Below are 23,549 nucleotides of genomic sequence, written 5' to 3'. Positions count from 1 at the left end.
CCGCCGTGATTGGAACAGCGGGCCTTGCATCAACTATCGACGCTTCCTTGAATGCCGAGTGCGCGGTTGAAAGTAAACAAAAAAAAAAACTTGGACGACGCCTATTAAGAGTAGAGCGTGAATGCATTATCTTGCCGCCGCTGCTTATCGACAGCCACCATCGACTGCTGCGCGAGGGGTGGGGATGCCGGTTCTGCGCATTGACATAGGAGCTCCTCAAGGCTAGCACCAAGAGCGATGCGCCGGAGCCACGCAACAAAAATGCAACACGTTGTAGCATGCCTGATATCTCATTTTTTCTCGCCTTTATTTATGGTGCAATGTTTAGGTTTCGATTTTAACTTGACCCCCACTTCAGATTTTCAAATTATGAAAAATAGCTTGACTTACCATCGTGTAAATGTGATACTGTTCTGGAATAAGCACAAAGCGTCCGATAAATTTTGTGTGCTATCTTCAGCTTTGTGCACAGCAAAAGAAAGTTACCTTGAAAGTTTATTTTCGTGTAGAAATTGGGTTTAACCTAATGTTTAAGATGTCTGTTCAGGGTGCAAGAATCTGGTAAAATGGGATTTTGCCCAAAAATGAAGAGCCGTATATATATATATATATATATATATAATATATATATATATATATATATATATATATATATATATATATATATATATATATATAAAGCACCATGTGGCTGGGCATATAGATGGGACAGTGCCTGAGTGAGAGGCTCTGGGAGCATTGCAGATCATGGGCCAGCTCGTTGCTCTAGGTGCAAGGGGTGCAAACCACTGTCCGACAACAACACAGTCCTTCTGTGTTTCCAGGTTAAGATGCGAAAGGCTGAATGGTGTCTGGAAATGAAGGCACGTGCATAAGTCACCTGTCAGACCCTCTGACAAATCGAGAGATCAGCTTCTTGAAGGGGCTTTCAATAAAGGTGCGGTATTCCTGGAATGTTTTAGGACGCCGCTTAACAAATATCCTCCAGCAAGAAATTTTAATGCATTTTGTAGAAGCTGAGTATTTCGTGCTCAAAATTTGAATTTCACTGTCTTCGCGCCTTTGCCTCTCATCACTTTTTGCACTTTCAACGGTCGGTGCTGCTCTGCTGGCTTCATCACCAACTCACACTGGAATTCCCAAGGAGTTGCATCTTTCTGACCCGCTTGAGCGACGCTGCCGACTCTGACAGAATGTAACCAGTAGCCATGTCTGAACAGAATTACGAAGGAGTATGTCATGGAGGAAGTAGCGAGCAAGAAAAGTCACTGGAAAGCAGTCGCCAACTTATGCACGCGATGGTGGGTTCTCTGCTACATGTAGAAGTGTAATATTTGGCTCAGGTGTTCATGACGAGAGAATGTAGTGATTGAGCGACTTTATGTACTCTCGTCAGAAGGTGTTTCGGAGCCCCTTTCGATTGTATCCTTCCAAGGATGAACAACAACAAAGGACGAAAAGATGATGGCTGACGCACCCTGACGCCATAAATTTTATATGTTTAATATTCTTGTTTTTAATGCTAATATAACACGGAACTCCCACTCAGTGAAAATCAGTTGATATTTTGCTGTTCAGTACCAAGAGCAGCGCAAAAAAGAGTCAAGCGTGAAGAGTTTGTTGACCGGTGTCGACGCTCTGAAGAAAGCTGCTGCATTCAGGCCCTGTAACGTGCAGTGGGGCCCGCAGTACATCTGCAATTGCCTCCTACAAATCTGGACAGCAATTCTTTGCTACATTCTGTGGTTTCCCTCATCCTCAAGGTTTGAAACTCCCGCTGGGACGTCCTTGCTTAAATTTTTTTTTGCACAGGCCAGAGCGCAGTCGGCTGTCAGTTCCCACACATGCAGTGCTTATGGGCATTGCAGCGAGCACTGCACATCCAGCATTCTTTGCAATCATTCAGCTTTTTCATGTTTTGACATCGGTCTCAGTGGTGTTTTCTTGTGGCATGTGCAACTGAGATGTCAAGTTTATTGACAAGGCATGCCCATTGCACACGTTTGGCCAAACGTGTGTCATGGTTGCCTATTGGGAAAAAATTATTACGTCGCCTCACACATTCGTTGGCTTGAGTTTTAGAGAGTGGCTTTGAAACTTGGCTTGCTTTTTCTGCAGTGCAGTTGTCACCAGCATATTAGTTTGCAACTTTGCGATGGCTTCAATGTCTGAAGGTCACGGCTGCTACGGTCACTGTACGATCACTGCAGCAGAAAGTGACTATTTTTCATCCTGTGGACAGTAGTAAAACCTGTGTGCATGCATTGCATAGTGTAACTAGAGCACATTTTCTTTCATTCTGTTTCTTTGTGTAGCTAATAGTTGCTGTATTTCGTATGTTGCTGCCTAATGCATAGTTCCGCATCCCCTCCAACTGCTCAGTCTGTCCTGTGTTGTCACAGCAGTTTTGCTGCGTGAGGGGCTTGGAACAGTATTTGAGGCGGGATAAGTTTGGCACTGGCTCAGCTAATCTTCCCATTGTAGCCAAGGTGACCTGCAAGTGTTGCCAAGTTGCGCTCCCTCATTGTGTGGTGCAGAGGGAGTTCGAGTGTGTTCTGTGTGACTGCAAGTTCTTCACGGTGGGCCAGTACTCTGTGCACATCCAGAGCTTCGAGCACCGCAAGCGCACCATCCAGAAGGTGGCCAACAAGGCCTACGACCGGGCGCCCCACTACCAAGGTAATGCCCCCCCCCCCAGCGATTTTTGTTCCGCTGAGTGTTTAAGGGATTTGTACTGTGGTGCAGGTGGTCGTGAGGGCGACCTGCCATCAGGGCTGTCGGGGCGCAAGGTGGTGCACTGCAAGGTGTGCAATGTGTTCACCAACAGTGCCAAGCAGCTGGCGGAGCACCTGGGCGGGGCGCGCCACAAGCAGCTGTGTTTCAAGTTCAACGTGCCCGTCACCACTCTGGCGCTGACCAAGGAGGATACTCATACCCTCGAGGCCACCAGGCGTCAGTACCACAGCACAGAGCTGCTGCTGCTGCTGCTGTGCAGTTTTTGTTCAATTTCCACTTTTATGAAACTGAATCTTACAATGCCTTTGGAAGAACAGGCTCGACCTTGGATGTAACGAATTGTCTGGCTGCTAATGCATTCAAATAATCATTGATACACATGTAGTGCTGCTGCATGGCAGGGTTTTCAAGAAAGAAAGGACGTTTTTTTGTCTTCTTTTTCTCCTCCAATCTGCGCGCACAGTGTCTTTGTTAGCCCTGATTATGCCTTTGATGATGTGTGCTCTTGCTCCGCCCAACGCAGTGCAGGGTGAGCGGCTCATGTGCAAGCACTGCTCGGTTGAGATCAACTCCATGCAGCAGTACAAAGAGGTGAGCTACTCGAAGGTTCCTGTGTTGTCATTTGCAGCTGCGGGCGAAGCACTGTCACCCAAAGCGGGTGGTTCCTAAAACGAGGGCTTCTCTTCTTCGCAGCACATGAACAGTGCCAAGCACAAGCTACGTGCAGAAAACAAGCCACTGAGACCTGAGCGCAGCCTCAAGAAGGCCCTCAAGGTAAAGCGTTTCCAATGGGCGTGTCAAATGGCGTGCTTTCACAATGACGGTGGTTTCTGAAAGGGTGGTGAGGGGGTGACTGTGTGGTCACACAGGATATGACATCTACGTCAGTCCCCCCATTTGCTGCTTCGTGCGCGTGTGAGAGTGCATGGCTCGGCTTTTGTTGCAGCGGTCTGTTCTGCATGGGGCATTATGTACGAATGTGTATCGTTCTGTGTGATTGCCTATAGGTGTCGAATGTAAATGAGTTTGCTGGCTGTCTACAAAACACCACATTTACTTGGAATGCGATAGCATTAGAAATCACAGAAGAAGGCAAACACAGCAGGTTGGCAGATGGTGTCGGGATGTTTGCAGGGGCACAGTGGCTGCAGGACAGGGTTCAATGGACAAAATAGCAATGGCAGCGGCTGTCTGGTTGGAAAGCCTTTATTGGGGCTGCCCACAAGGAGGACCTCTATGGCGGTGGCAATGGCAACAGACGGCATTGCAAAACAGCTTGCCTGCCACTAATTTAAAAGCACATTGGAAATGATACAACAAACTGGATCAGTGTGGAAGCAGTTGTGCGTGGCCTTCTTTCGTCACAAACAAAGCGATAAAGCCGTCCTTTGAGCGTTATGCAACAAACATACTTTACCGAAAAGAAAGGTGTGCAGCAATAAGCGCACACAATAGGGCTTCATGGTGCAGTTCACCTAGTCGACGAAGGACCTTGTACGATCTGAAATAGCGGTGTTCTTCGCTTAGTCTCCTGGCTTGTATTCTGCGTCGCTTGTTCATAGGTTGTAGCATCTGCCATCTGTGTACTAATTGAGCAAGCTTTTTGTACACGCTGTAAGTAAGCAGTGATGTTGAGGTTGCCTTCTTCAGTAACACTAACATGGCATCAGGCATAGTTGTGGCTTCCCTGCTACGGATATGTTTAAACCTTGACACAGGGAAGGATGACATCCCGGCTCTTGTGCTGTGTTAGATGTGCATGCAGCACTCCATGAGTCTGGCACGCAGTTATCCTTTGGTGACTAGCGCAAAATGAAGCTTTGCCGTGAACACTAGGTTCATTAGTTCTTGCCCATTCTCCGTGATGAGCACTTCGCGTTAAAATGCTACCCTGCTGCGGCATTGGCAGGGCTTTATAGCATAGTGGGTCAGGTAGTTAGTTAAATGGTGATTGTGGGAAAGGTCTATGCTGATCTGGTGGAAGGGCCTTGGTGTTGGTCAAGTCGGTGGTGTCTTTTGTCGCTGACAATCTCGACAGGTTATGTGATGTTGGTCGTGGTCAGTAATATTTGTCTTGAATGCAGCATAATGCACAGGTAAACCCAACATGCGCAGCTGTCTGTTTGCCGAATGAAGCTTGCAGGATTTCTTCTCATAAACTTCTCATACAGGCGACCCATTAATACTAACGCACGGAAAGGCCTTCATTGGCCAGACAGGACGCTGTGTTGGTGATTGTACAGGGGAACATGAACACATGTTAGGAGATAGGGAAAGTAGCACAAATTTGACTGAACATTGTCAAAAATGCCAATGCCGGCTGCGACTGAATGAGAGGCAGCAACGCTGGGGCACGCGAAATGATAAAATCCTTTTTGATAAAGAATGCGTGCAATTGCATCTGCAATACGTTTTTCGCCTTGTAGGGTATGATGGTGTTATCACCTTTACCAGGCATGCTGTGGGTGTATCCACCACGCATGCGCCTACATGTGTTATATTTGGAGGTGATAACTTCTGAATAAACTAGTCGTTTGTTTGCGTTTCTCCTGTCGTGTCTCCTATCTTCATGTCATCTTTTTTGCATAGAACCTTTGATGGTATTGCAAGTATCAAAGCCACATAGCCCGAGAGCAATTCTTGCTGAAGTTTTTTTTTTATCGAAAATCATCATCATCATCATCATAATTTATTCTTTCTGTAGCGTTCCAAATTACAAAAGACCTTCCAGACCAATAGCGAAAGGCTAGTGAGAGGTCGCACAGAAACACAATGCAGGCAACAATAATATAGCAAAATACGTGACAATTAGTAAAATTCACACTAAAACAATCAGTGCATTTTTTAGCACCAAACATAGGCTTTAGTGCCACAGGACAAAGCAGGGCAAAAAAATTGCAAAAGTTTTTTTTGTACAAAGTGTAAAAAATCATCAAAATAACGGTAAATTTTCTTGCCTGTTTGAAATGAAAACATCGGATGTGGGTCGCACAGAAAATAAAGAAAAGTAAGAAGTGTAAAAAATAGTCTCAGTTCAAAAATGGTACTAGACAGCAAATGGCATTTTCATCAAGACAGTAACAAATAGTTGTCTGTGACGTTGGTGCAAAAGAAAAATAATACATCCTAAGTTTCTGATCTGTGATGTGCGAACGAAGAAAGATATTTACGGGGGGCAGAGTAATTGCAGATGGTGTTTTTTAAGTTGCTTGGAAAATATATAACAGGGACCACAAAAAACTCTGACGTTAGCAAACTTCTAGTTAAACACAAACCATAAAAAAGCATCTTTATTTGTTGCAAAGTAGAGTTTCTTAAGAAAAATAGTAACCTTGCTCTTTTTTTTTTTGCGGAATCGCGCTGCTGAAAGCAAGTTCTAGGAGCTGTAGATGTGCTCAAATGCTTCTTCCACGTTATGTTCAGCTGCAAAAAAGCACTTCGCTAGAGCTGGGCCCGCAACTATGTCGGCAGCCATCGGTTGTGGCTCATCTTCACTGTTGTCATCGACATCGCTTTCCTGGCTTGGTTCATCGTGGCCTCAAACAACCTCCAGAATCTCGCTGTCCGTCAACTCGGCGCACTCGGCGTCTACGGGAACATAATCTTGAAAGTGTACATCACCGAGAGCGTTGCCAAAATCTGTGCCCTCAGGCTCACTTGGTCGCATCTCCCTGATGAGCTAGCAGAGGCATCTTCTGAAGTGGTTTTCACAAAACCACATGTCCTGAAGCAATTGGCGATGGTGTCTTGTTTGACGCGACCCCATCCTCGTGCTGCCATGAGTGATTATTCTTTGTAAAGTTGGAAAGCATGTTTGGCTTGGTCCCATACCATCGCACAGGGTCTTGCTTGGTGGTGCCTCCCTTTTCTACTTTCATCATCAGGTTGGGCGTGCGACAAGAGTTGCCACTGATTATTCTATATAGAGTTGGATAGCATGTTTGGCTTGGTCCCGTACCTTCGCACAGGGTCTTGCTTGGTGGTGCCTCCCTTTTCTACTTTCATCATCAGGTTGGGCGTGCGACAAGAGTTGCCACTGATTATTCTATATAGAGTTGGATAGCATGTTTGGCTTGGTCCCGTACCTTCGCACAGGGTCTTGCTTGGTGGTGCCTCCCTTTTCTACTTTCATCATCAGGTTGGGCGTGCGACAAGAGTTGCCACTGATTATTCTATATAGAGTTGGATAGCATGTTTGGCTTGGTCCCGTACCTTCGCACAGGGTCTTGCTTGGTGGTGCCTCCCTTTTCTTTTTTCGTCACCAGGTTGGGCGTGCGACAAGAGTTGCCACTGATTATTCTATATAGAGTTGGATAGCATGTTTGGCTTGGTCCCGTACCTTCGCACAGGGTCTTGCTTGGTGGTGCCTCCCTTTTCTACTTTCATCATCAGGTTGGGCGTGCGACAAGAGTTGCCACTGATTATTCTATATAGAGTTGGATAGCATGTTTGGCTTGGTCCCGTACCTTCGCACAGGGTCTTGCTTGGTGGTGCCTCCCTTTTCTTTTTTCGTCACCAGGTTGGGCGTGCTACAAGAGTTGCCACTGATTATTTTTTAGAGATGGAAAGCATGTTTGGCTTGGTCCCGTACCTTCGCACAGGGTCTTGCTTGGTGGTGCCTCCCTTTTCTACTTTCTTCACCAGGTTGGGCGTGCGACAAGAGTTGCCACTGATTAGTCTTTATAGAGTTAGGAAGCAAGTTTGGCTTGGTCCCGTACCTTTGCACAGTGTCTTGCTTGATGGTGCCTCCCTTTTCTACTTTCATCACCAGGTTGGGCCTGCGACAAGAGTTGCCACTGATTATTCTTTATAGAGTTGGAAAGCCTGTTTGGCTTGGTCCCGTACCTTCGCACAGTGTCTTGCTTGATGGTGCCTCCCTTGTCTACTTTCGTCTCCAGGTTGGGCGTGCGACAAGAGTTGCCACTGATTATTCTATATAGAGTTGGATAGCATGTTTGGCTTGGTCCCGTACCTTCGCACAGTGTCTCGCTTGGCGGTGCCTCCCTTTTCTAGTTTCATCACCAGGTTGGGCGTGCGCCACGAGTTGCCACTGATTATTCTATATAGAGTTGGAAAGCATGTTTGGCTTGGTCCCGTACCTTCGCACAGGGTCTTGCTTGGTGGTGCCTCCCTTTTCTACTTTCTTCACCAGGTTGGGCGTGCGACAAGAGTTGCCACTGATTAGTCTTTATAGAGTTAGGAAGCAAGTTTGGCTTGGTCCCGTACCTTTGCACAGTGTCTTGCTTGATGGTGCCTCCCTTTTCTACTTTCATCACCAGGTTGGGCGTGCGACAAGAGTTGCCACTGATTATTCTTTATAGAGTTGGAAAGCATGTTTGGCTTGGTCCCATACCTTCGCACAGTGTCTTGCTTGATGGTGCCTTCCTTTTCAGATTTCGTCACCAGGTTGGGTGTGCGACAAGAGTTGCAACTGATTATTCTTTATAGAGTTGGAAAGCCTGTTTGGCTTGGTCCCGTACCTTCGCACAGTGTCTTGCTTGATGGTGCCTCCCTTGTCTACTTTCGTCTCCAGGTTGGGCGTGCGACAAGAGTTGCCGCTGATTATTCTTTATAGAGTTGGGAAGCATGTTTGGCTTGGTCCCGTACCTTCGCACAGCGTCTTGCTTGGTGGTGCCTCCCTTTTCCGATTTCGTCTCCAGGTTGGGCGTGCGACAAGAGTTGCCACTGATTATTCTATATAGAGTTGGAAAGCATGTTTGGCTTGGTCCCATACCTTCGCACAGTGTCTTGCTTGATGGTGCCTTCCTTTTCCGATTTCGTCTCCAGGTTGGGCGTGCGACAAGAGTTGCCACTGATTATTCTATATAGAGTTGGAAAGCATGTTTGGCTTGGTCCCATACCTTCGCACAGTGTCTTGCTTGATGGTGCCTCCCTTGTCTACTTTGGTCTCCAGGTTGGGCGTGCGACAAGAGTTGCCACTGATTATTCTATATAGAGTTGGAAAGCATGTTTGGCTTGGTCCCATACCTTCGCACAGTGTCTTGCTTGATGGTGCCACCCTTGTCTACTTTCGTCTCCAGGTTGGGCGTGCGACAAGAGTTGCCACTGATTATTCTATATACAGTTGGAAAGCATGTTTGGCTTGGTCCCATACCTTCGCACAGTGTCTTGCTTGATGGTGCCTTCCTTTTCCGATTTCGTCACCAGGTTGGGTGTGCGACAAGAGTTCCAACTGATTATTCTTTATAGAGTTGGAAAGCCTGTTTGGCTTGGTCCCGTACCTTCGCACAGTGTCTTGCTTGATGGTGCCTCCCTTGTCTACTTTGGTCTCCAGGTTGGGCGTGCGACAAGAGTTGCCACTGATTATTCTATATAGAGTTGGAAAGCATGTTTGGCTTGGTCCCATACCTTCGCATAGTGTCTTGCTTGATGGTGCCTTCCTTTTCCGATTTCGTCACCAGGTTGGGTGTGCGACAAGAGTTGCAACTGATTATTCTTTATAGAGTTGGGAAGCATGTTTGGCTTGGTCCCGTACCTTCGCACAGTGTCTTGCTTGGCGGTGCCTCCCTTTTCTAGTTTCATCACCAGGTTGGGCGTGTGCCACGAGTTGCCGCTGATTATTCTATATAGAGTTGGAAAGCATGTTTGGCTTGGTCCCGTACCTTCGCACAGTGTCTTGCTTGATGGTGCCTCCCTTGTCTACTTTCGTCTCCAGGTTGGGCGTGCGACAAGAGTTGCCACTGATTAGTCTTTATAGAGTTAGGAAGCAAGTTCGGCTTGGTCCCGTACCTTCGCACAGTGTCTTGCTTGATGGTGCCTCCCTTTTCTACTTTCATCACCAGGATGGGCGTGCGACAAGAGTTGCCACTGATTATTCTTTCTAGAGTTGGAAAGCTTGTTTGGCTTGGTCCCGTACCTCCGCACAGGGTCTTGCTTGGTGGTGCCTCCCTTTTCTTCTTTCGTCACCAGGATGGGCGTGCGACAAGAGTTGCCACTGATTATTCTTTATAGTGTTGGAAAGCATGTTTGGCTTGGTCCCGTACCTTCGCACAGGGTCTTGCTTGGTGGTGCCTCCCTTTTCTTCTTTCATCACCAGGATGGGCGTGCGACAAGAGTTGCCACTGATTATTCTTTATAGTGTTGGAAAGCATGTTTGGCTTGGTCCCGTACCTTCGCACAGGGTCTTGCTTGGTGGTGCCTCCCTTTTCTTCTTTCGTCACCAGGATGGGCGTGCGACAAGAGTTGCCACTGATTATTCTTTATAGTGTTGGAAAGCATGTTTGGCTTGGTCCCGTACCTTCGCACAGGGTCTTGCTTGGTGGTGCCTCCCTTTTCTTCTTTCGTCACCAGGATGGGCGTGCGACAAGAGTTGCCACTGATTATTCTTTATAGAGTTGGAAAGCTTGTTTGGCTTGGTCCCGTACCTTCGCACAGGGTCTTGCTTGGTGGTGCCTCCCTTTTCTACTTTCATCACCAGGTTGGGCGTGCGACAAGAGTTACCACTGATTATTCTTTATAGAGTTGGAAAGCATGTTTGGCTTGGTCCCATACCTTCGCACAGTGTCTTGCTTGATGGTGCCTTCCTTTTCCGATTTCGTCACCAGGTTGGATGTGCGACAAGAGTTGCAACTGATTATTCTTTATAGAGTTGGAAAGCCTGTTTGGCTTGGTCCCGTACCTTCGCACAGTGTCTTGCTTGATGGTGCCTCCCTTGTCTACTTTCGTCTCCAGGTTGGGCGTGCGACAAGAGTTGCCGCTGATTATTCTTTATAGAGTTAGGAAGCAAGTTTGGCTTGGTCCCGTACCTTCGCACAGTGTCTTGCTTGATGGTGCCTCCCTTGTCTACTTTCGTCTCCAGGTTGGGCGTGCGACAAGAGTTGCCGCTGATTATTCTTTATAGAGTTAGGAAGCATGTTTGGCTTTGTCCCGTACCTTCGCACAGTGTTTTGCTTGGCGGTGCCTCCCTTTTCTAGTTTCATCACCAGGTTGGACGTGCGACAAGAGTTGCCACTGATTAGTCTTTATAGAGTTAGGAAGCAAGTTTGGCTTGGTCCCGTACCTTCGCACAGTGTCTTGCTTGATGGTGCCTCCCTTTTCTACTTTCATCACCAGGATGGGCGTGCGACAAGAGTTGCCACTGATTATTCTTTCTAGAGTTGGAAAGCTTGTTTGGCTTGGTCCCGTACCTTCGCACAGGGTCTTGCTTGATGGTGCCTCCCTTGTCTACTTTCGTCTCCAGGTTGGGCGTGCGACAAGAGTTGCCGCTGATTATTCTTTATAGAGTTAGGAAGCAAGTTTGGCTTGGTCCCGTACCTTCGCACAGTGTCTTGCTTGATGGTGCCTCCCTTTTCTACTTTCATCACCAGGATGGGCGTGCGACAAGAGTTGCCACTGATTAGTCTTTATAGAGTTAGGAAGCAAGTTTGGCTTGGTCCCGTACCTTCGCACAGTGTCTTGCTTGATGGTGCCTCCCTTGTCTACTTTCGTCTCCAGGTTGGGCGTGCGACAAGAGTTGCCGCTGATTATTCTTTATAGAGTTGGAAAGCATGTTTGGCTTGGTCCCATACCTTCGCACAGTGTCTTGCTTGATGGTGCCACCCTTGTCTACTTTCGTCTCCAGGTTGGGCGTGCGACAAGAGTTGCCGCTGATTATTCTTTATAGAGTTAGGAAGCAAGTTTGGCTTGGTCCCGTACCTTCGCACAGGGTCTTGCTTGATGGTGCCTCCCTTGTCTACTTTCGTCTCCAGGTTGGGCGTGCGACAAGAGTTGCCGCTGATTATTCTTTATAGAGTTAGGAAGCAAGTTTGGCTTGGTCCCGTACCTTCGCACAGTGTCTTGCTTGATGGTGCCTCCCTTTTCTACTTTCATCACCAGGATGGGCGTGCGACAAGAGTTGCCACTGATTAGTCTTTATAGAGTTAGGAAGCAAGTTTGGCTTGGTCCCGTACCTTCGCACAGTGTCTTGCTTGATGGTGCCTCCCTTGTCTACTTTCGTCTCCAGGTTGGGCGTGCGACAAGAGTTGCCACTGATTATTCTATATAGAGTTGGAAAGCATGTTTGGCTTGGTCCCATACCTTCGCACAGTGTCTTGCTTGATGGTGCCACCCTTGTCTACTTTCGTCTCCAGGTTGGGCGTGCGACAAGAGTTGCCACTGATTATTCTATATACAGTTGGAAAGCATGTTTGGCTTGGTCCCATACCTTCGCACAGTGTCTTGCTTGATGGTGCCTTCCTTTTCCGATTTCGTCACCAGGTTGGGTGTGCGACAAGAGTTCCAACTGATTATTCTTTATAGAGTTGGAAAGCCTGTTTGGCTTGGTCCCGTACCTTCGCACAGTGTCTTGCTTGATGGTGCCTCCCTTGTCTACTTTGGTCTCCAGGTTGGGCGTGCGACAAGAGTTGCCACTGATTATTCTATATAGAGTTGGAAAGCATGTTTGGCTTGGTCCCATACCTTCGCATAGTGTCTTGCTTGATGGTGCCTTCCTTTTCCGATTTCGTCACCAGGTTGGGTGTGCGACAAGAGTTGCAACTGATTATTCTTTATAGAGTTGGGAAGCATGTTTGGCTTGGTCCCGTACCTTCGCACAGTGTCTTGCTTGGCGGTGCCTCCCTTTTCTAGTTTCATCACCAGGTTGGGCGTGTGCCACGAGTTGCCGCTGATTATTCTATATAGAGTTGGAAAGCATGTTTGGCTTGGTCCCGTACCTTCGCACAGTGTCTTGCTTGATGGTGCCTCCCTTGTCTACTTTCGTCTCCAGGTTGGGCGTGCGACAAGAGTTGCCACTGATTAGTCTTTATAGAGTTAGGAAGCAAGTTCGGCTTGGTCCCGTACCTTCGCACAGTGTCTTGCTTGATGGTGCCTCCCTTTTCTACTTTCATCACCAGGATGGGCGTGCGACAAGAGTTGCCACTGATTATTCTTTCTAGAGTTGGAAAGCTTGTTTGGCTTGGTCCCGTACCTCCGCACAGGGTCTTGCTTGGTGGTGCCTCCCTTTTCTTCTTTCGTCACCAGGATGGGCGTGCGACAAGAGTTGCCACTGATTATTCTTTATAGAGTTGGAAAGCATGTTTGGCTTGGTCCCGTACCTTCGCACAGGGTCTTGCTTGGTGGTGCCTCCCTTTTCTTCTTTCATCACCAGGATGGGCGTGCGACAAGAGTTGCCACTGATTATTCTTTATAGAGTTGGAAAGCATGTTTGGCTTGGTCCCGTACCTTCGCACAGGGTCTTGCTTGGTGGTGCCTCCCTTTTCTTCTTTCGTCACCAGGATGGGCGTGCGACAAGAGTTGCCACTGATTATTCTTTATAGTGTTGGAAAGCATGTTTGGCTTGGTCCCGTACCTTCGCACAGGGTCTTGCTTGGTGGTGCCTCCCTTTTCTTCTTTCATCACCAGGATGGGCGTGCGACAAGAGTTGCCACTGATTATTCTTTATAGAGTTGGAAAGCATGTTTGGCTTGGTCCCGTACCTTCGCACAGGGTCTTGCTTGGTGGTGCCTCCCTTTTCTTCTTTCGTCACCAGGATGGGCGTGCGACAAGAGTTGCCACTGATTATTCTTTATAGAGTTGGAAAGCTTGTTTGGCTTGGTCCCGTACCTTCGCACAGGGTCTTGCTTGGTGGTGCCTCCCTTTTCTACTTTCATCACCAGGTTGGGCGTGCGACAAGAGTTACCACTGATTATTCTTTATAGAGTTGGAAAGCATGTTTGGCTTGGTCCCATACCTTCGCACAGTGTCTTGCTTGATGGTGCCTTCCTTTTCCGATTTCGTCACCAGGTTGGATGTGCGACAAGAGTTGCAACTGATTATTCTTTATAGAGTTAGGAAGCAAGTTTGGCTTGGTCCCGTACCTTCGCACAGTGTCTTGCTTGATGGTGCCTCCCTTGTCTACTTTCGTCTCCAGGTTGGGCGTGCGACAAGAGTTGCCGCTGATTATTCTTTATAGAGTTAGGAAGCAAGTTTGGCTTGGTCCCGTACCTTCGCACAGTGTCTTGCTTGATGGTGCCTCCCTTGTCTACTTTCGTCTCCAGGTTGGGCGTGCGACAAGAGTTGCCGCTGATTATTCTTTATAGAGTTAGGAAGCATGTTTGGCTTTGTCCCGTACCTTCGCACAGTGTTTTGCTTGGCGGTGCCTCCCTTTTCTAGTTTCATCACCAGGTTGGACGTGCGACAAGAGTTGCCACTGATTAGTCTTTATAGAGTTAGGAAGCAAGTTTGGCTTGGTCCCGTACCTTCGCACAGTGTCTTGCTTGATGGTGCCTCCCTTTTCTACTTTCATCACCAGGATGGGCGTGCGACAAGAGTTGCCACTGATTATTCTTTCTAGAGTTGGAAAGCTTGTTTGGCTTGGTCCCGTACCTTCGCACAGGGTCTTGCTTGATGGTGCCTCCCTTGTCTACTTTCGTCTCCAGGTTGGGCGTGCGACAAGAGTTGCCACTGATTAGTCTTTATAGAGTTAGGAAGCAAGTTTGGCTTGGTCCCGTACCTTCGCACAGTGTCTTGCTTGATGGTGCCTCCCTTGTCTACTTTCGTCTCCAGGTTGGGCGTGCGACAAGAGTTGCCGCTGATTATTCTTTATAGAGTTAGGAAGCAAGTTTGGCTTGGTCCCGTACCTTCGCACAGTGTCTTGCTTGATGGTGCCTCCCTTGTCTACTTTCGTCTCCAGGTTGGGCGTGCGACAAGAGTTGCCACTGATTATTCTATATAGAGTTGGAAAGCATGTTTGGCTTGGTCCCGTACCTTCGCACAGGGTCTTGCTTGATGGTGCCTCCCTTGTCTACTTTCGTCTCCAGGTTGGGCGTGCGACAAGAGTTGCCGCTGATTATTCTTTATAGAGTTAGGAAGCAAGTTTGGCTTGGTCCCGTACCTTCGCACAGTGTCTTGCTTGATGGTGCCTCCCTTGTCTACTTTCGTCTCCAGGTTGGGCGTGCGACAAGAGTTGCCGCTGATTATTCTTTATAGAGTTAGGAAGCAAGTTTGGCTTGGTCCCGTACCTTCGCACAGTGTCTTGCTTGATGGTGCCTCCCTTGTCTACTTTCGTCTCCAGGTTGGGCGTGCGACAAGAGTTGCTACTGATTATTCTATATAGAGTTGGAAAGCATGTTTGGCTTGGTCCCGTACCTTCGCACAGGGTCTTGCTTGGTGGTGCCTCCCTTTTCTACTTTCTTCACCAGGTTGGACGTGCGACAAGAGTTGCCACTGATTAGTCTTTATAGAGTTAGGAAGCAAGTTTGGCTTGGTCCCGTACCTTCGCACAGTGTCTTGCTTGATGGTGCCTCCCTTTTCTACTTTCATCACCAGGATGGGCGTGCGACAAGAGTTGCCACTGATTATTCTTTCTAGAGTTGGAAAGCTTGTTTGGCTTGGTCCCGTACCTTCGCACAGGGTCTTGCTTGGTGGTGCCTTCCTTTTCTTCTTTCGTCACCAGGATGGGCGTGCGACAAGAGTTGCCACTGATTATTCTTTATAGAGTGGGAAAGCATGTTTGGCTTGGTCCCGTACTTTCGCACAGGGTCTTGCTTGGTGGTGCCTACCTTTTCTACTTGCATCACCAGGTTGGGCGTGCGACAAGAGTTGCCACTGATTATTCTTTCTAGAGTTGGAAAGCATGTTTGGCTTGGTCCCGTACCTTCGCACAGGGTCTTGCTTGGTGGTGCCTCCCTTTTCTTCTTTCGTCACCAGGATGGGCGTGCGACAAGAGTTGCCACTGATTATTCTTTATAGAGTGGGAAAGCATGTTTGGCTTGATCCCGTACCTTCGCACAGGGTCTTGCTTGGTGGTGCCTCTCTTTTCTTCTTTCGTCACCAGGATGGGCGTGCGACAAGAGTTGCCACTGATTATTCTTTCTAGAGTTGGAAAGCATGTTTGGCTTGGTCCCGTACCTTCGCACAGGGTCTTGCTTGGTGGTGCCTCCCTTTTCTTCTTTCGTCACCAGGATGGGCGTGCGACAAGAGTTGCCACTGATTATTCTTTATAGAGTGGGAAAGCATGTTTGGCTTGGTCCCGTACCTTCGCACAGGGTCTTGCTTGGTGGTGCCTACCTTTTCTACTTGCATCACCAGGTTGGGCGTGCGACAAGAGTTGCCACTGATTATTCTTTCTAGAGTTGGAAAGCATGTTTGACTTGGTCCCGTACCTTCGCACAGGGTCTTGCTTGGTGGTGCCTCCCTTTTCTTCTTTCGTCACCAGGATGGGCGTGCGACAAGAGTTGCCACTGATTATTCTTTATAGAGTGGGAAAGCATGTTTGGCTTGATCCCGTACCTTCGCACAGGGTCTTGCTTGGTGGTGCCTCTCTTTTCTTCTTTCGTCACCAGGATGGGCGTGCGACAAGAGTTGCCACTGATTATTCTTTCTAGAGTTGGAAAGCATGTTTCGCTTGGTCCCGTACCTTCGCACAGGGTCTTGCTTGATGGTGCCTCCCTTTTCTTCTTTCGTCACCAGGATGGGTGTGTGACAAGAGTTGCCACTGATTATTCTTTATAGAGTTGGAAAGCATGTTTGGCTTGGTCCCGTACCTTCGCACAGGGTCTTGCTTGGTGGTGCCTCCCTTTTCTTCTTTCGTCACCACGATGGGCGTGCGACAAGAGTTGCCACTGATTATTTTTTATAGAGTTGGAAAGCATGTTTGGCTTGGTCCCGTACCTTCGCACAGGGTCTTGCTTGGTGGTGCCTCCCTTTTCTTCTTTCGTCACCAGGATGTTCGTGCGACAAGAGTTGCCACTGATTATTCTTTATAGAGTGGGAAAGCATGTTTGGCTTGGTCCCGTACCTTCGCACAGGGTCTTGCTTGGTGGTGCCTACCTTTTCTACTTGCATCACCAGGTTGGGCGTGCGACAAGAGTTGCCACTGATTATTCTTTATAGATTTGGAAAGCATGTTTGGCTTGGTCCCGTACCTTCGCACAGGGTCTTGCTTGATGGTGCCTCCCTTTTCTTCTTTCGTCACCAGGTTGGGCGTGCGACAAGAGTTGCCACTGATTATTCTTTATAGAGTTGGAAAGCATGTTTGGCTTGGTCCCGTACCTTCGCACAGGGTCTTGCTTGGTGGTGCCTCCCTTTTCTTCTTTCGTCACCAGGATGGGCGTGCGACAAGAGTTGCCACTGATTATTCTTTATAGAGTTGGAAAGCATGTTTGGCTTGGTCCCGTACCTTCGCACAGGGTCTTGCTTGGTGGTGCCTCCCTTTTATTCTTTCGTCACCAGGTTGGGCGTGCGACAAGAGTTGCCACTGATTATTCTTTATAGAGTTGGAAAGCATCTTTGGCTTGGTCCCGTACCTTCGCACAGGGTCTTGCTTGGTGGTGCCTCCCTTTTCTTCTTTCGTCACCAGGTTGGGCGTGCGACAAGAGTTGTCTCTGATTATTCTTTAGAGTTGGTAATCATGTTTGGCTTGGTCCCGTACCTTCGCACAGGGTCTTGCTTGGTGGTGCCTCCCTTTTCTACTTGCATCACCAGGTTTAGCGTGCGACAAGAGTTGCCACTGATTATTCTTTAGAGTTGGAAAGCATGTTTGGCTTGGTACCGTACCTTCGCACAGGGTCTTGCTTGGTGGTGCCTCCCTTTTCTTCTTTCGTCACCAGGTTGGGCGTGCTACAAGAGTTGCCACTGATTATTCTTTAGAGTTGGAAAGCATGTTTGGCTTGGTCCCGTACCTTCGCACAGGGTCTTGCTTGATGGTGCCTCCCTTTTCTACTTTCATCACCAGGTTGGGCGTGCGACAAGAGTTGCCACTGATTATTCTTTATAGAGTTTGAAAGCTTGTTTGGCTTGGTCCCGTACCTTCGCACAGGGTCTTGCTTGGTGGTGCCTCCCTTTTCTTCTTTCGTCACCAGGATGGGCGTGCGACAAGAGTTGCCACTGATTATTCTTTTTAGAGTGGGAAAGCATGTTTGGCTTGGTCCCGTACCTTCGCACAGGGTCTTGCTTGGTGGTGCCTACCTTTTCTTTCGTCACCAGGTTGGGCGTGCGACAAGAGTTTCCACTGATTATTCTTTATAGAGCTGGAAAGCATGTTTGGCTTGGTCCCGTAACCTCCGCACAGTGTCTTGCTTGATGGTGCCTCCCTTTTCTACTTTCATCACCAGAATGGCCGTGCGACAAGTTGGCACTGATTATTCTTTATAGAGTTGGAAAGCATGTTTGGCTTGGTCCCGTAACCTTCGCACAGTGTCTTGCTTGATGGTGCCTCCCTTTTCTACTTTCATCACCAGGTTGGGCGTGCGACAAGTTGCCACTGATTATTCTTTATAGAATTGGAAAGCATGTTTGGCTTGGTCCCGTACCTTCGCACAGGGTCTTGCTTTGTGGTGCCTCCCTTTTCTACTTTCATCACCAGGTTGGGCGTACGACATGAGTTGCCACTGATTATTCTTTATTGAGTTGGAAGGCATGTTTTGCTTGGTCCCGTGCTTTCGCAGTGTCTTGCTTGGTGGCGCCTCCCTTTTCTTCATTTCGTTCAAATCTCGGGCCCTGGTTGTCATTCGGGATGGCGGACAGGAACAGCATCTCCATTTCTTTTGTATTGTGCGGTAAAGATGATGAAAGCGGCCTGGGTGTAGGTGATGGCCATTTTCATGCGGAACTGCTTCCGCAAGGCCAGGTTCGTCTGATGCCCGGCCTGATGCTTCTTAAGATGACGAGCCTGGCGGCGATTTTTGGCACCGTGTCATCGACTCCGACATGGGTTGTCATGACATTGGTTGGAATGATTTTATTTGTCGATGACGACGCCGACACGACGGAACGGTGCATGGACGAGGGCATCGTTTGTGAAGTGCGGGACGAGAATGACACGGAGGAATGAGATGATGAAACTTCTGAGCCAGCACCCATAAGCGCGCCCATAGCAATGGGCTACATAGAGAGCCTCAGACAACTTGTCTGTGTCAAGGGCCTCTGCGAAGAGCACGCTTCTGCTTTAATAAACTGGAAACCTCACTCATCGGATCTGCGCTGCAAAAACAGATGTCCATCGAGAAGTTTTTCGCAAAGAAAAAACTGTGTTTTGACAAGCAACTGTCTTTAAAGCTGTGGTCCACTTACTACGAACTTCGGGATATAACGAACGGATGCCGCGTGACGCTCATGTTCGTTATAAGCGGGCTCGACTGTATCACGAAATCAAGCACGTATCCCGTAAATAGTTTTATGATAGTTCCCACACAGATGTGCGATGAATGACCTCTAGTCAGCCAGGTTCCGTCAAATTATATAGCTATATTCCCCGGATTTGCAAAGTTCAGGTCCGTGTAGAGGGACGTCACGGCTGCCGTGCACTTCCCCATCACAAGTGCAGAGGTGTTCCGAGCTGCTGGATTGTTTTTTTTTTTTTACGTAATCTTGGTACGTCTTTTTATTTTTATGCATTCCACGATGAGAGATGTTTAGGGCAGAAAAACATCGTTCAGCACAGCCTGGCCGTTGCCTGTACTCATAACTGCACAAGTAGCAGGCACGTTTACCTCGAAAGGATTGCAGGTAGCACCCTCACCGGCCCTTGGCGAAGTCCTTCAAGCTCTCAATTCTGCGCAGGTATTGCAGCTCAGGACAAGCTTAACTGCAATTCCATATTCTCACCCTGCCTTCGAAAGGCTCTCAGGGCTGCCGCACACTTTGCATTGCACGCAATGAAGGAGCGCGTCCACAGCTCTTAAGCTTACTATGGTGAACTTGGTTCCATTGGTTTCGATGTGCGGTGCTTCAGCAAAGGACTAAGTCAGGAGAGACTGCTTACAGCGAGTTGCTGACATCGAAGAAAGTCGTTGCTGTTCTTCGTTCGCCCGATGTTCAACCGCTGCTATTTCTTTGCGGGAAAGAAATGGCGTGTCAATGCACACTGTTTGTTCCACATCGTCGGCTGCGGCACACGCGTCTGCGCCATCCGTGAGCGCGCTGGAAAGGCTCACTGCGTCGCTTGTCACTGCCGCTGGCCCATCTGATGGCTCGTCACGTGTCCGAGGCCATCTTTTTCGTTTTTTTTCACTCCGTTCAGAATTCGCGATGCCCACCAGCCATCGTATCGAGGTAGCAAAGAGAAAAAGTGGCTATTGGCGCGACGCGTCAAAATGGCGACCAGCGAGCTTTTGTCTGGCCGACTACGCTTCCCGACATCCAATAACGAGTTGGCGTTCGCCCCACTTGATGCGAAAGCACCAATGCCATGCACGTATTTAGTTTTTTTTTTTTTTGAATTCGCACAGTTCTATGGTTGCTGGCCGGAGAAAAGTTTCCCGTTAAAATTAGATAGTAGAAGGATGTAGCTTTCAAACGAGACGAAAATGGCCGCTCTCCCTGAAGCCGTTTTCGCGGAGCGCGATGTTGAACTTCGCCATTCCGGAGGCATATTTATGAGCCAGGATGGTCCCGTTACTGACTTTATTTGCTGATATCTGTATAAATCCTCATTGGAAGACATTGATATTTTAGAAGCAGGTACTTTATAGCTTCGAGATTGGGATAAAGAATACTTCAAGAAACAGGTTTTGTTCACCATTTTTTCTCAAAGACCTGGGTCTCCCCTTAAGCAGAAGAAGACAATCCGCGCTTGAAAGGTGCGGGGGGTAAAGAAGCTTGGCTTTGATGAGATTTTGGAGGTCGGGGTCCAAGTGTTGTTACCGAAAGTCACTGATGCTTCGTGGTCCCAAAATGCCGTTTGCATTGTGCTCTTCTGGCGGCACCTTGTTGACAGGCGATCGATAGGCATTGGCGCACTTGCGTTCAGACTAGTAGACAACATTGATGTCGAACCCATGGAGGCACTGGCTCCATCGAGCAAAGCTGCTGGAGGGGTCCTTCAAACTGAACTAAGGTTGGTGCCGCTAATCTTGCATGGCATTGTAGCAGATTTCCCAAGAAATGTTCCCCATGTTTTTCTCAAGTTTTCATCCTTGTACATGCAAAGACTCATAAGGCACATGGAATTTATGAGGCCTTCCGCATAGCGAAACGTGTATCAGTTCCCCATCTCTTGCTGTCACATCTAAGGAATTTGATTTTTTAAATGATGTTGTCTATTTACCAGCCTTCGCCTGGTGCATGCTTGGGCGTATTACTGAGTGGTCTTTCTTCAATGAAATTTTCAGTTGTTAGCCCAGCCCTTGCCCTGTGTGGTCCTCTCTTGTGCACTTGTCTCCTTTGGCTGGTAAAAATTCTTCAGCATGTCGTACCAACAGGCCCCACCATTCAGCCCTGCTTCAAACTGGCAAGCCAACACATCGGCATTATCATCATCATCATCATCAGCCTGACTACACCCATCGCAGGTTAAAGGCCTCCCCCACGTCTCTGCAATTAACCCTGTCCTTTGCCAGCTGCGCCCACCCTGTGCCTGCAAACTTGCTAATCTTATTCGCCCACCTAACCTTCTGCCACCACCTGCTACACTTGCTTTCTCTTGGAATCCACTCCGTTACCCTTACGGATCAGCGGTTATCTTGCCTTCGAATTACATGCCACCACTACCACCACAGCTACCACTACAGTGTGTGGTGGTTGCTGACCACCTTGAAGGGTTGTCCGTACAGGCAGCAACTGAATTTTGATGTAGCCTAGGTGATGGCAAGGCATTCCTTGGTCGTTGAATAGTCCGCCTCGGCTTTTGGCAGTGAACATTTAGAACGTGCAATTACTTTCTCCAGTTGATCGCTTACCTGAATGAAAACGGCGCCTAGGCCCACACTGGTTGTGTTGGCATGAATTTCATTCTCTGCATTTTCATCAAAGTGCGTGAGGATCTGTGGGGCTGTAAACGACGCTGAATTTCCTTGGAAGGTTTCTGCTTGCGGCACTTCTCATTCAAATGGAACGTCTGCCTTTATCAGCTGGGTGCAATGTTTGTCAATGCACGTTAGGTTTATTACAAATCATTTCTAATATGTGCTCAGTTCAAGGAATCTGTGCACAGCTTTCTTGTCGACCAGCTGCGGAAACTGCGATGACAGCTGTTTTCTGGGGGTCTGGGCGAACTCCATCTCTGCTTAGGATATGATCTGGAAAGAGCCACTCCTCATAGGCGAACTGGCACTTCTCTGCCTTCAAGATTAGCCCAGACAACATGATTGCCTCTTAATCATTGTCAGCTTGACTATACCCACTGCAGGGCAAAGGCCTCTCCCATGTCTCTCCAATTAACCCCATCCTTTGTCAGCTGCGGCCACAGTATCCCTGCAAGCTTCTTAATCTCATCTGTCCACCTGACTTTTTGCCACCCTCTGCTACGCTTGCCTTCTCTTGGAATCCACTCGGTTACCCTTAACCGTTACCCTTAATGGCCAGCAGTTATCTTGCCTCCGCAATACATGCCCCGCCCAAGCCCATTTCTTCCTCTTGATTTCGACTGGGATGTCGTTAACCCGCGTTTGTTCTCTCCCTCACTCTGTTCTCTTCTGGTCTCTTAACGTTACACCTATCATTTTTCTTTCCGTACCTCGTTGCTGTGTCTTTAACTGAAGCTGAACCCTTTTCACATTTCTGATTCATAGGCGAGTGCTGCTAAAATACAACTGTCGTATACTTTTCTCTTGAGGGATAATAATAACCTGCTATTCATGATCTGAGAGAACCTGCCCTATGCACTCCACCCCATTCTTATCCTTCTAGTTGTTTCCCTCTCATGATCTGGATCAGCTGTCACTACCTGCCCTCAGTAGATGTATTCCTTTACCACTTCCAGCACATCGCTGCCAATTGTGAACTGCTGTTCCTCTGTTAGACTGTTGAACATTACTTTGGTTTTGTGCATGTTAATTTTTAGACTCACCGTTCTGCTCTCTCTAACTCATTGATCATTATTTGCAGTTCATCTCGTGAGTGACTAATCAGCAAGGCAATGTCATCAGCGATTCGCAGATTATTTAGGTACTCTCCATTAACTCTTGTCCCCAACTGTTCCCAATTCAGGCCTCGGAATACCTCCTGTAAACAGGCGGTGAATAGCATTGGCGAGATCGTGTCTTCATGCCTGACACCCTTCCTTATTCAAATTTTATTGCTGGCTTTATGAAGGGTTATGGTAGCTGTGCAGTTGCTATATATCTTCCAGTATTTTACATAAGGCTCTTCTGCGCCCCGATTCTGCAATGCCTGCATGAGTGCTAAGGTTTCCACTGAGTCAAATGCTTTCTCGTAATCAGTGAAGGCTTAATTTAAGGGTTGGTTATTTTCTGTGCATTTCTCTGTCACCTGTTTGATAGTGTGAATATGAACTATTTTGGAATATCCTTTACGAAAGCCTGCCTGATCATTTTCTTAATTGAAGTCTAAGGTTGTCTTGACTTCATTAGCAATTACTTTAGTGTGTTCCATGTAAGCAACGGACAGTAAGCTGACCGATATGTACTTTTTCAAGTCCTTGACGTCTCCTTTCTTCTGTATGAAGGTAATGTTTGCGTTCTTCTAAGCTTCTGGTACTCTTGAGGTCATAAGGCATTGCTTATACAGGGTGGCAAGTTTTTCTAGCACGATCTCCCCTCCGTCCTTTGATAGATCTGCTGTTACCTGATCCTCACCAGCTGCTTTTCCCCTTTGCATTGCACCTAAGGCTCTCTTTACTTCCTCTTTCATTCTGGCGGGATGCTGCATTGCTGTGTGCTACTGTATTTCTCATTAACTTTCTGATTACATTGACTACTGTATAGATTTATGTAGAACTCCTCAGGTACTCTATCTTATCCATATTACTAATGACATGGTCCTCTTTGTCTCTTCATGCATAAATCTGGTTTTTAACTATGCCTAACCTTTAGGCTACCTCTGTTATTCAGAGCATGCTCGATTTTCTTCATATTAAGCTTCTTTATGTTGGCTACTGTTAAGTGGAAGCCCACAGGGCCGATGGACCCCCCCCCCCC

General features: G+C 47.9%; 1 protein-coding gene across 7 annotated transcripts in view; it reads left to right on the top strand.

The window, feature by feature from the left end:
* The window catches only part of LOC144096744 (uncharacterized), a 135,810-nt gene that overhangs the window by 16,128 nt on the left and 96,133 nt on the right, over window positions 1–23,549 (top strand). For all 7 annotated transcript variants that reach the window (XM_077629595.1, XM_077629597.1, XM_077629594.1 and 4 more), the window contains exons 3-6: window positions 2,538–2,679; window positions 2,746–2,952; window positions 3,260–3,327; window positions 3,430–3,510. In XM_077629595.1, the coding sequence (XP_077485721.1) occupies window positions 2,538–2,679; window positions 2,746–2,952; window positions 3,260–3,327; window positions 3,430–3,510 (498 nt within the window). The remainder of the gene's footprint in view (window positions 1–2,537; window positions 2,680–2,745; window positions 2,953–3,259; window positions 3,328–3,429; window positions 3,511–23,549) is intronic.

This window comes from Amblyomma americanum, chromosome 7, assembly GCF_052857255.1.
Source record: "Amblyomma americanum isolate KBUSLIRL-KWMA chromosome 7, ASM5285725v1, whole genome shotgun sequence".
Taxonomy (NCBI): domain Eukaryota; kingdom Metazoa; phylum Arthropoda; class Arachnida; order Ixodida; family Ixodidae; genus Amblyomma; species Amblyomma americanum.
Note: the sequence above shows the minus strand (reverse complement) of the source record. Positions and strands in the feature narration are given on the sequence as shown.